Genomic DNA, 13,568 nt, shown 5'->3' on the forward strand with positions numbered 1-13,568 from the left:
AGGATCAAAGCAGGTGATGAGAATGCCTTTGTGATTGTGTCCAGCTAGCTTCAGAGTCGTTATTTAAACTGTAGATTTCCTGTGTACTGTGTAGGCAGGACTCTGATGATATAATACAAATCACAATATAGGTGTTACATTTCAGTAAATTGTAACATTAAGCTCCAAAAAGAGATGAAGAGACCACTGGAAAAATCTGATTTATCTCTGGGTCAACAATTTTACTATAGGTTTGTGTTTAAGTAAAAATAAATGTTTATGTCTTATGGAAAACGGAATTTCTTTCATTTTACATTTGAATATTTTCATTTAGGTCATTCATTTATTTAAGATAACAAAACGATGCAGTGTTATTATAATGCAAGAAAACCATCAGAACATAAGACTAATATTTTAAGAGTTCAGAAATCAGTATTTGATGGAGTAACCCCTTGTAATTATAACTTTCATGTATGTAGGCATGCTCCTTCATGTTTCTGTTGGGTGATGTTATGTCAGTCTTGGTGCAAAAACCAAGTAGTTCAGATTTGTTTGACCAATGACCATCCATCTTCCTGCAAGTAGAATGAGGTGTGCCTGTGTTGAAATTCATCAGACACTGGAATAGGCTTCCATGCATGGAGAGATGCTGATTTTAGGAACATTTTGGATGGTCTAATTTCAGGAAAACTGTTGTTTATAAAGAACACACCATCATCTGCATACAATGTTTATAGTAAATATTCTTGGCAATTGTTCTACATCCGTAATTGCAACAGTCCCCATCAAAGCATGAAACTTTACTGTGTCTCTATCATCTTTAAATCAGAGTTTTTTTCAGGAAAATGGTAATAAAACACACCGTCATCTGCATAAAAACTCGGCTTAACTCACACGCACCACAACCACATCTGCCAGAATAATCGGTCTCCCCACACCCAACCTAACAGAACTCAATAACAGGGCCATCACATGCCTTGCAATCTCAATAGAACAGGACATCACACACCCACTGAACACTCACCTCGCCCCACTTCCCTCAGGATGGAGGTACAGAGCACTAAGGTGCAGAAAGGCTTGCCTCGGGAGGAGCCTGATACCCACTGTAATAACAGTCCTGAACAAAAGGCCTCGCTGAACAGGCCAGAAATGGGAACTCTTGACTGTTGTCTATCTCTGTTTGTTTGTGTTATTCTCTGTTTTTTTTTTTGTGTATAAATGTTCTTTGGTGGGACCTGTCTGTTGAACAGTAACAGTGCTGTGAAAAAGAATTTCCCCTCGGGGACAATAAAGTCTAAAGTCTTACAACATGGGAGTTAAAAATCTTCTTCTCATGCAATTATCTTAAATTGTAGCACTTTTTTATGTTTGAGGAATTTTTTTAAACGTTTTCTTGTTGGCGGTGAATTTAAAACTTTACATTTTTCTTTCTTTCACAAGTGTTGCTGGGAATAAGAAAGTCTTGAAGAGAGTCCAGCTTGAAGTGTATTGTAGGATCAGTCGAGGGTTAGGGTTAGGCACTCAGACTCGGAACCAGTTGAGGTAGGATTTGTCGCCATGTGAGGATGATTCAGACATTTAAAAACCATTTTGCAGGAAAGGAACGAACAAATATGCAGTTGCGCAACCTTCAAAGCATTTTCAGGAGTCTACGACAATCACACAAGCATGCATGCACACACACACACACACACACACACACACACACACACACACACACACACACACACACACACACACACACACACACACACACACACACACAAGGACCCACGGAGTCAGCCACAGATGTGCCGACACCACACTCCCCTCAGAACTGGGTCAGACTAGATGTTTTGTGCCACAGTGTATTTTTGGACTAGTGATTTGTGTTTCCCTCTAAGTGGCAGATAAGGAGTTCGGGCTCTAAATCTGACTCTTTGTTTCTGGAGTTGTGAATGCAGAAAAGCAGGGGATGTCTTGTGAGGGAGCAGCTTGCTCAGTTTCAGGCGACTGGAGCCATAAATCAGCCATAAATCTTTGTGTTCGTGTGTTGAGGCTGGCCTGAGAGTTTCAGTGCAGGTTTCGATCGAGAGGCAGACTGCAGACTGTGTCAGGACACGGTGGTGGAATGAAGGAGCAGATAGGAGAAGAGTTTGAAGCACTAAGGGAGCAGCTGCCCACATAAAAGTCAATGATTTGTCAGACGAGAAAACTCCACATCTACTCCCATTTAGTCAGTTAAATCTCAGCAAGTCAGGTTGTGTTTTTTAGCTGAATTATTGTAAGGTTTATTCCAAAGCTGAAGGTCTTCCACTCTCCAGAAGATGCAGTGAAACACAGTAAAAACCACTGAATGACACAGTTGTATAATGTCTTTGAGAAGGCAGAGTGCTTCAAGAGTCTGTGAGCTGAGTTTATGTTTATGTGAGTCTCTCTAGAATTCACCACTATAAGTTTTTTTTTTTTACTGTAAAGCAGAATTAACTGGTGGGGTGATTCTCCTCTCTTTGAGGGTATCAGTTTAAAACAAATCGTAATAAAATGAATCAAATAACTGACGTTCTTCCTTATGGATGTGGGGGCTGGGAGCTGAGCTAAACAGCTACACTCCCTCTAAATGAAATACTACAGATTCAAACAACGCTGACGTGACTTCAAGCCCATAGAAAATGGCGCTTAACGACAAAACAAAACACATTTTCAATCTTGGTAATGTAATTAAGGTAATTAATGGTTTTTTTTGTGACAACATGGATGATAAAAGAAGATTGGTAATAAAAATATGGGGACACTGCACAGAATACCGCTGATGGATACATTGATTTGTGTTTGTGCCGCTGAGCCGTCTGGTATCAGCTCACATTTAATATGAGCTATTTTCCATCTTCACTCCATAGGGCCCATGGTTGTTAAATGCCAAGCGTAGGCGAGGTGGCCCAAAATGCACGAGGAGGCGAACGTTGTCTGAGCAGAAATTAGATTTAGGGTTTTTTTTGAGTTAAGTTTTAACTACCTGTATGTTTCACACTCCACATATTTCATCTCACCCTGAGCTGTTAGAAACACTTTGAGTGTGAGCGTGTGTGTGTGCTACCCGGGTGTGTAAACAGCAAGCCTCAAGCTTAGAGTCACATGTCTTTCTCTCTCTCTCTCTCTCTCTCTCTCTCTCTCTCTCTCTCTCTCTCTTTATTCAGGTACTCAAGTCTGTTTCTTTGAGCCAGATGTGTCTCATTCAAACACATCTGTGCTAGCTCTCACTTACTGATCAGCCTGAATCAAGTGCACTCAATAACCCCCCTTTGATCGTTGACTTTTAATGCTGTGTTTAAACCCTCCACCTGCTCAGGGACTCTACACCAGATTAGTGTCTTTGGTGTTGAAAAACTATTTGATGCTTGATTCTCAGAAAGGGGGATGCAGCCTGATTTCACTGGAAATGACGTAATGCAGGTCCAATCAGGGGCATGTGATTCCCTCGCTAGTTGCAGACTCTGATATGAATTGATGCAATCACAGAGCCATTAAGTGTTTTTGGATAAAACGAGCATCCAGCTGCAGCAACTTAAACTGTTACATTTCTCATTTGTTTGTATGTCAAGGGTTGGTGTGCAGAATGCTGCACAGAAGGAAATAAATAGTTTATATTTCAGAGGAATACAGTGACATTTAACAATCTCATCTTATTCCTTGGGGGGGGGGGGGGGGGGGGGGGGAGAGATAGGCTAACATCATCTCTCGTCTTTTAGAAGGTTGTAGTTTAGTTTCCTCACTAAACTCTAAACGTTGTGCTTTGACTTCCTGTGCTCTGTCCAGATGTGCTGCCTCGTCGAAAGATGCTACCCCAGCAGGAAATCTATCCGTATCCCCTCCTATCAAATAATGCTACCTCAATGAAATTACTTAACTTCAAACTCCATATGCATTGTCAGAGTACGGGGAGCAACTTACTCTTATTATTTAAGATTCAACTGCATCTCGATGGATAATTTTCCCCTCTCAAATAATGCTGCCTGCACTGCTAAGAGCTGCATGGTAGCACATCTGGATGGCTCCAACTATTGGATAGAACACCTGCTGACATGATGCAGACAGTAGTGAGAATTATTGAAATGTTTGATATCTTTGTGCATTATAATGTTGACTTTTTGTCAGCCTGAGTTGTATATAAGATATGACACTTCAAAAGTTTAGTCTTTTAACTGGTAAGATTTCTGGTGTTTGAACAATCAGTTCATCATCTTATCGCTCTTCTCTGTATATCAAGATAATGGCTTAACATGAAAAATAATACAAGATAACAACAATGTGTAAAAGTGTTGTTTAAGAAATTATTCACTATATATAGTATTATTACTACAGTGTTATTATAAAAGTTAATGATGTGCCCTAACCAGAAGCAGTTAATTCTTTGGTTCATATCGTCCTCTACAGACCTTTAAAACATTCTGCTTGTCTCCCCTCGCCAGGTTAATGTTTCCTCACCGGGCGCCCCCAGGGACTGCCGACAGCTCGCTGCCCCCGTCAGCCTCCTGAGCAAAATCGAGCGCCCCCTGGCTCGACATCACCAAAGCGCCGCGTCTGCAAGCGGCCCAGCTGAGCAGCCTCCGCGTTGCACTGAGGCCGGCCTGCCTGGGCGGGACTCTGTCACCATGGATACAGAGTCAACCTACTCGGGGTATTCCTACTACTCGGGACGCTCCCGGGGATCCCACAGGCATGGGTAAGACTACATCTTTTACTGTGGATAATCCAGATTTCACCAGAGAATGTGATTACCTACTTGAAGTCAGAAAGTGATATCCATTGGAAGAAAGAGGTTTAGTTAATACTGTAAAATAATACAATGTTTCATTGATTCATATTTGAAGCTGCAAGATGCTTAAAAAGAGGTTGGTGGAGTTTAGACGAGCAACAAATTCATCTTTACATCACTATAAGCTGCATATCCACTGCAAAAAGTCTCAGGAATAATGTGTTTTTCCAACCATGCGGATCAGGGTCTAAAAAAGCTCTATAGGACCCCTCCGGGGTTTGAAAAACAACTTAGAACCCGGAGATCAATCAGCACAAGTAACAATGTAGTGCACTTAAAAAAGGGATTAACACCTCTGGTTACTTTTCTTTAAAAAAATGCAGCTTATCCACCACAAATCCGTAATATCGACTCTCTCTCCATTTTCAAATCTCATCTCAAAACACATCTTTTTAAACTGGCATATTCAGTCTGATCATTCTCCACCCGGTCTCATAACTCCTTTACATCCTGTAAACAGCCTTCACAGGTCTAGCCTGCACCGGGCTTGGAAAGTGATAGGGGGAGAGATGGGATAAAATGCAGGAAGAGGGATAGGGAGCATGGGGGGGGGGGGGGTTATATAAAAGTTTTTGTTTTTTTCTCGTCAATGGACACAGTGTTAGCATTGTTGTTGGATTTTTCTTACCTAAAGGCAGCTTGGGTTATGTAGTAAACATGGTTTATTTACACAGGTTTGTATATTACACTTTGCCAAAAGTCAAAAAGTAAACGGTTGTTATACCAGAAGAATGTCATGCCTTTCCCTCTGAGGGCTTCAGCTGTCTGGCACATCAAACTCAGGGCGTTACAGAACACATAATATCCTGCAAAACATCTTCCAGTTGTGGCTTCTACTTCATGCATCTTTTGTGTGGTTTTAATTTAAACAGTTTATAGCAACTTCTGTATTAGTTTGTGTTCACATTCTGACTGCTGCATTTCTACGTCTTCAGCCGTCGTATCCCCTCTCCCTCATACATCTGTCCCCCTCCTCTCATGTGTCTCTATCCTCCTCTCTGTCCTGGTGTGTGTGGAGTCCACAGCCCGTGTTGGCACATTAGTCTGTCAGCAGAGTAATGGCTGACAGGCCTCAGGAAGGCAGCAGGAGACAGGTGCTGGAGAGGCCCGGCTGACTGATGGCTCAGCTGATACCATGAGAGAAACTGGAGAGGAGGCCCCTCCCTTGTCACTGGTGGCCCCCTCACTGCGAGTTCACCATGTATCTCTGGTGCCACACCCACTTCTTCATGCCACCTGTTTCTGTTTCAGGAACTTTATGGACACTCATTCCCCTTTACACTTCATCCTTCTCGCTCTTCTTTGGTACTCTTCTTTTTGCTCCCATGTGTCCGTCGTGATATGAAAGCAGCAGCTGCCCCCCTTCCTCCTTCCTTCTTGACCACCTCTCCCCCTTCATTTCCACCCTCTTTTTTTTTTTTGAACACATATTTTATTGACAACACAAAGACAACATATCGAATGTTCAAACAGATCCTTCATATCATATGCAGGATTTTGAATTAGATGCCTGACACAGGGTCGTGTTTACCGCTCTGTTGCATTTAAAAAAAATAAAAAATTATTGAGTTTTTCAGCTCCACCCTCTTTAATGGATTCTTGGCCGCTCTCTTGAGGATCAGAAGGCGCAGGCGTATCACTTTTTCCCCCCCTCTTGCTCTATTGGCATTCCCCCGGGGCAGGAATGTGCCCTTGTAGCTCAAAGTTACATGGAGCAAAAGTGGTCTCACTTGATTTGGAATCAAAGCGAGGGGTGTGTGGAGGGTTGTGGGAGATTTTTCTCCTTTGCTTCTGTACTGTTTCCAGAGCCTTTAAAGTGAGTGACAACCAATTGGAAAGCAACACATGGGCATCCCCGCCAAGCGCCTTTTTCCGCTCCTTTAGTTCCTGCCATGACTGTGCCAAAAGCCACCGGCTGGCCTCTAATTTCATATTCAAATAAAAAAAAAGGATGCCTTTGAAAGCCCTTCCATTACCGTCTGAAGGTAATCTTTTTTTCTGCCAAGGCAGTACTTGATCACTGTTGTCTAATTACGCTGATGCTGGGAACAGATGCAGGCCAAAGGGAGAGGGATTTTTGCATATTTGTGAGCCACAATTTTTCAGATTATAATCAAGAATGGGATTGGCTTGAATAGCTTTTTATTAACAAAGGCGTTTCCTCTCATAGCTGGCGTTCTGTCCTCAAGCGGTGTCTAAAACTTCCACAGAAATATCCCCCCGACTCTCCAGACAGCACAAACGGCTGAGACAAATGATGCCCATCACACTGGGTTTGTCTGCTCACATCATTCGTGTTCAGTGGATCCAGAGAAACAGACAAATTACAAAGAGACAAAGTTCCCCAAGGGGACAATAGAGTGTATATCTTCTCTTTAATTCTGGGTATTTTCTCTACGTTAAGGGCTATGTTACCTGATGCAATATCAATCAATCTATCAAACTTTATTTATACAGCATTTTTCAGACAAATTAAATTGCAGTTTCAAAGTGCTTCACAAGAGTGCAGGAAAGTTATTGATGAAAAAGTAGTTTATAAAATCATTGAGAGACTAATGCACACCGATAAGAATGAAAAGAAAAATATATGTAAAAAAAATAAAATAAAATACGACACATAAAAGTAATAAGATATTAAAATTAATACATAGGATAAGAATATTTAAAATTGTAGTAGGATAAAAAAATACAAAACAATAAAGGATAATATGTGATGTGAAATGCGATACGATGGGTGAAAGTGTTGCAAATCTAAAAATGACTACAAATGATAATGTGTTCTCATCTCTGCTTTAACACACAGAGAGGGGTTTCAGCACTTTAAGCATCCTGGGAGTTTGGTCTTAAACCTCATCTTCCCCCAAAGCCTGGCTTCCTCACTCTGTCAACGTTGAGGCGTAAATGATTGTAAAATTGCAAATCTCACATTAGCAGCTGCTCATGTGGAAAATTACTTCTTTTGATTGCTTTAACTCCAACTGAGCGAGTCATTTAAACTCATTGGTACACACTTCAAATGCCATTTGGAGGTTCTTGACTCTTTTTTATGAGTTCTTAAGTTGTGCTTTTTTAAGAACCTAATTATTCTGATTATTGTAATTGCCAATTGTGGCACAACCAAGCAACAATCATGGATCTCCTTTAAACTGTGGCTTCTTAAGGTGCCCAATAAACGGATGCTGAGGTCCGACCTGTCATCCCCCACTCTCTCTCTCTCCTGGATTTCTGACTCTATCCAATGTCCTGTCTCTCTGATAAAGGCCCAAAGCAACAACAAAAAAAAAAAAAACAGAAAAGAATGTGATAAGATGAAAAAAAACTTTTGAAGCTCCTCCCCCTACACTTCAGACGAGACTATGGAACGACCCACTCTGTACTCTGTCTCCACTCTGGAAACTTCTCCAGCTCTGATACATTCCCGTGTGTTTGGTTTTATTAGCAAAGTGTCACTTGTGGCTGGAATGTGTCACCTCACCGTGGTTTTTATCTGAATGAAGATAATCCTGAGGAGCAACCAGGCACCAGGGTGCCTTCAACCTCAGACTGCAAACACTGAACAGCTGACTCTATTAACTATATCAGAATCAGAAATACTTTATTAATCCCAGGGGGAAATTCAATTAAATTATTATTATTATTATTATTATTATTATACTGAAAGCATTATTTTATTTTATTTTATATACTTATTATTACTTATTAACTATACAGATGTTTGAAAGCTGTGCTGCTTAAACATTTAGGAAATAAACACAAGGCTTACATTACAACAAGGCCGTTACACACTCTCACCCTCCCCTTCGCTCTATAACGTGTTTATGTGTCTGAAACGACCTGACTGAGTGTGTGGTCGCTCAGTTTTTATTTGGCTTCTTGGCTCTACAAACTAAGCTGATGCCGAGTCGTCGCTCATTGATTCAGCTCAGATGGCTTGCACTGACACAAATACCCGTGTCACAAAGGTGTGTGAGACGCCAAAGACGGAGCAAATTGATTGTCAGACAGCTTGGCGTGCCATGCTCGTTGGCTCTACTGTTTCAAAAGCTGTCTTGCCGTTTCATTTTTCTGAGGTGGAGAATGGGATCATAGCCATCCTCAGGTGTTAGAGGGAAAATGGCAGCTTAATTGGTGGGACTGTGCCCTGGCTCGCCAGGCGTCTTTTGCCCCTCCCCCTCTCCTCACCGTTCCAAAAAAGCCATCCCCGTTTCAGGGATCCACGCTGGAAGTCAAATTCCATTAATCAAATCATAGCACAGCACGCTGGTGGAATACCAACGAGGCGGCTGCATGCTAATGAGGCAGGAAGAGGATAAGGGAAGGAGGGCGGAAGGTGTGTTTGTGTGTGTGGGAGCGAGGTTTCCACACAGTGCAATCACCCCAGAAGCTCGCCAAAGGGGGAATGGAAAAACGGGCTGGGGGAGAGGGAGGGGGAGGGGCTGCAGACAGAGGCCAATCTGTTCAAACCCACAGGTCTGCTCGCCCCCTGTGTTTCCTGTCTGTGTGCACCTACAATGTCACATTTCACACTGCTTAATGTTCAAAAGAGTGAATTTTTATAACCAGGTGGTCTTTTACCTTTACAGTAAATCATTACACAACACACCAGGAACTCTTTAGCTCTGAGTTAGTGGTTCTTATGTATTTAGTCCTTACAGATAAGTACTGTAAAGAAGTAATGCTGACCTCACCCCCTTGTTCAGACACAGTCCATCTTTAAAGCCTGGCTCACACTATGCAACGTTTCCCCCAATTGTATAAAAGTCGGGCTGGCATGTCAGCTCACACTGTACGAGTGAAATCGGGACGAAGCGTTGAAAATGTCGGGTTGCGACCTGCTGCTGGTCGCCATGACTACGGCCCTCCCTTGTCACTCGTGATTATATTGTAGTCACACACAACTTCTGCATGACCCTTTTCCTTACGTTAACGTCAAGATTTTAAATTCTAAATATCAAACATGTTTGAAATAAATCGGGGCGTCCCCAACAATCACCGTGCAGATCGTGGGACGTTAAGATTGGATCTTTGTACCGCTCACACTACAAGATAATCTGAGCAGATAATCGGGTCCAAGCAGCCTGGAGTCGGGAGCGACCCTGAGATTGTCGGGAAGGAAGAATCGGAGCTCAGATCGGCCCGATTATCCTGCAGAGTGAGCCAGGCTTAACTGGGCATATCTTAGCCGATACCGATAGTCACTTGATACCCTCGATCGGCCGATATCATCAGCTGGCTGATTAATCGGTCCTGCTTTAATTTAAACATGTTTTTTTTTTTTTCACTTTAGCCCAGTCATGAACAGATACAGGATCAATACAGAAAACACGAAACCCTTAAATGCGACTTTTATGCGATAGATAGAATCTTTTAACTTCATTCTATCTTCTGTCAGCTACACTTAACTCTTCACTCACAGTGGCCTTCACCTCTTCTTTTATACACAGAGCTCTATTATTCCACTCATGACTCTGAAGTGGGATCACTGCTTTATGAGCGCTGCTGCTCTCCCACAGTTAGTAATAGTAATGAGTGAGAGTCTCTGACTGATGAGCACGCCTGCTAGACTCACAGTCGCTACAGAGATGATGATAGCTGTAATAATATTAAAGGAACAATGATGGCTGTAATATATTTAACGGCTTACATAAACCTCCTAATCTCCTGGATTTAGCAGATAAGAATATGTCAGTCAATCTGTCAGTGAGAAGACGTTGCCGCGGGCGACTGAAAACAAACTCTCTTACTGTGTGCGGATTTGAAACGTCAGCTGTTGTTGTGATTTTCTGTAGGAAACTGTCCACATGCAGAAAGGAAGTAGGAGAATAAAGAGTGGAAAGCAGGGTGGTTAACACCCTTTCATTAAAACACTAAAGTCCAATGCAGCTTTCCCCCTGCTGTCAATCATCCCTGCTCCTCTGGTCACCCTGAAGGCAGGATGTCCTGCACACTATGGTTTGTTACTGTGTGAGAGAGTTCTGTTCAAGGGTCACTTGTTTAGTTTTTAGGGCTGCATGTGTAAAAGTAAACAGCTGAAATATTCCCCCTAACTATACCCAGAATTTTTCCAGACGATTTTTTAAAAACGAGCAAGTGGGAGTGGTCAGTGAAGTTAACATCCTGAAGAAGAAGAAGTCGACATACAGGATAGCATCAATAGAAATATGTTCATATCTAACCCTGAGTGCTGATTGTTTATGCTCTAGAAAAGCAAGACGATGGACTGCAGGCACAAAAGGCAGCGTATTATTTTGTGATAAGTAAATAAAAACAGCTCGACACAACAACTCATGGTCATCCACCACTTATTGAGGTGCTAGCTAGCAGCTATTTGAAAGGCTGGAGCGAACCGAGCTGTGGAGGGTACTGAAGGGAAATAAACATTCAGGTAATTACAGTGATTGAGGCGGTATAGGAAATTAAAGCATGGATCGCTCTCTCCAGATCTTTTGGCCACATGAGTGATTTGATCTTGGCTATATATCTGGAGAACCTTCTTTAGGCTAACAACACACGTCCTGATCAAAAATAGGGTTTCTGGCTGAGGGCTCCTCAGGGTTAACTAGTTCTCCTAGACCTGCAACCGTTTGCTTTCTGATGACAATTGACTAATTGATGTGACTAATTGACTAATACTGTAGATGACTAATTGACTTAAAGAAATACTACTATTCAATGAGTAGGGGCAGCACTAGTCCGTATATTGATGGTAATGTGTCTTGTGGTGACAAACCCATGGAAAATGTAAACTCAACTGCAGGTTACCTTACTTTTGCTTTTCTTTTAGCATCTTTAAGCTCTCTGTTTTGGTTTAGGAGCTATAACTGTATTGTTTTGATTCAGTCTCACTGCTGCCATCAGTGTCTTTTTTAAACCCAATCATCTTAGACATGTAACTATGTGTATGTTTACAGCAAGCTAATGAAGCTAGCTAGCTGATATTTCCCTCAGGAGCTCGTGAAGGCCACATTGTTAATACACCTTTAAACAACAAAGCTACCAAGATGATGTGCTTGATTTAGTGGAGAGACCGCTTACACATCTGTTTTAATGTCTCCTAAACAAAAGAAATGATTATCATGGAACAACATGCTTAGAGACACAGGAGACTCGATTAGCATCAATTAAGACAAGATGATAATAAACTCTGATGTCTCTTTCATTCACCTCATGTCCAATGAGGAATATCTGTACAGCATCTTCAGCCTGTTCTGGTGTGTCACTCATGTTGAACTTGAGGTATGTTGCTGCATTAAACCTCTTAGCAACATTTTAGTTTGACCATGTTTTTGATGGAGAGAGAACTGTAAAATCTGTGCTTTGTCCAAGAGCCCAGCAGCCAGAGGGGGAGGGCAACAGATGAGAGATTAACTGGAGCTGTTGAGCTCCTCTGTAGTAATGGAGCTGCAGCAGAGTGGGCACAGTGCCATGTGGCGGTGGCGATGGCGGGCAGAGGATGATGTGGAGCTGCTGAACGTTGACGCTCCGTACAGGATTAGGGGCCGTGAGTGCAGCGGGTCGGCGCTGCTAACTGAGCTCATATGTTTAGGACAGAGCGTTGTAGTGAGAGTGATGAAGGAAGGAGAACGAGGGGGAGGAGCTTAGGGAGGTCTTTATGTGGAGCAGAGTTCAGGCTTTATACTGACTCAAACAGCAGCCTGTTGTGTATACTATATAATCACACATACTACTTCAGCTTCTTTTTGTGTTTTCTTTTTCTTATTAAACGACATAAAGCAAGTCAATAACCAGGCTCTTAATGATCATCATCGATCACACCAGGTTGATTTTGCAGGCGGAACAATGATTCATCCTCTGGAAAAAGACAAAAAAAGAGTTGATTTAATACTTTCTATGGAGGTTAAAGACTTAAAAAGGACTAAAGTTTAAAGGTTCTGTCAAAACCCCAGGAACATAAATATTCAGAGCTTTTAGTTCTCTGAGAAAGTGCCTAAAATGTGAAGCATACATTTCCCATAATGCAACAGATTCAGATTATTGTAACCCTGATGATACCAAGCATATCTTTTGCTACCAACATATGTCAAACAACTGTTCCCTGGAGTTTAGCTCAGTTTGATAAACAGAAAGTGAATCTGCAGGAATTCTGCTTAAAATGTTTCATCTTCCTTAAAGTAAAGATTTTCTGTTTTATTAGTTTTTTAGCTTGACAAACTGAACATCTGTTGGTCAGACATATTGAGATGTTTAGAGATACACATGAGGACGAAATTATTAGCCCCCCCATGAAAATTTCATTTTTTTAAAAGTATTTCCCAAGTGCTATTAAACAGAGCAAAGAATTTTTAACACAGCTTTTTCAAACATCCTAGTTTTATTTTGGATGCTTACATTATTTTACTTTGCACACAGAAATGAAATTATTTCACAAAAACCAAAAACTACCAGGTTAAAAAATATTAGCCCCCTTAAGAACTGACCTTTTTATTGAGCCATAGCACAAACCACTGTTGTGCAATGATGTGCTTTAACTTTGTAATGCTCAAAGCTTGTAAAATCAAGTTAAAATTGAGGGTTATCTCCCAATTTACACACAGTATAAAAACGTCAGTAAGGGTTTGAGCTGTCACTTGAGAAAGCATCATGCCAAAAACAACAGAAATCAGTTTAGACTTGAGAAAAATAATTGTTGATGCTCACAAAGCAGGAGAAGGATATACAAAGTTATTACAGCGTTTCCAGGTGTCAAGAACTGGAGTGAGAAGTATCATCAAGAAATTAAAAGAGAGCCACACTGTACAGAACAAGCCTGGCAGAGGTAGGAAGTGAAAGATTT

The 13,568-nt window shown here is 41.6% G+C and overlaps 1 protein-coding gene across 3 annotated transcripts in view; it reads left to right on the plus strand.

Moving 5' to 3' along the window:
- LOC109996581 (vang-like protein 1) overlaps nucleotides 1–13,568 on the plus strand; it is a 57,901-nt gene that overhangs the window by 5,990 nt on the left and 38,343 nt on the right. For all 3 annotated transcript variants that reach the window (XM_020650775.3, XM_020650778.3, XM_020650776.3), the window contains exon 2: nucleotides 4,428–4,681. In XM_020650775.3, the coding sequence (XP_020506431.2) occupies nucleotides 4,611–4,681 (71 nt within the window). In that variant the 5' untranslated portion in view covers nucleotides 4,428–4,610. The remainder of the gene's footprint in view (nucleotides 1–4,427; nucleotides 4,682–13,568) is intronic.

The sequence above is a fragment of the Labrus bergylta genome, chromosome 24 (genome assembly GCF_963930695.1).
Source record: "Labrus bergylta chromosome 24, fLabBer1.1, whole genome shotgun sequence".
NCBI lineage: Eukaryota > Metazoa > Chordata > Actinopteri > Labriformes > Labridae > Labrus > Labrus bergylta.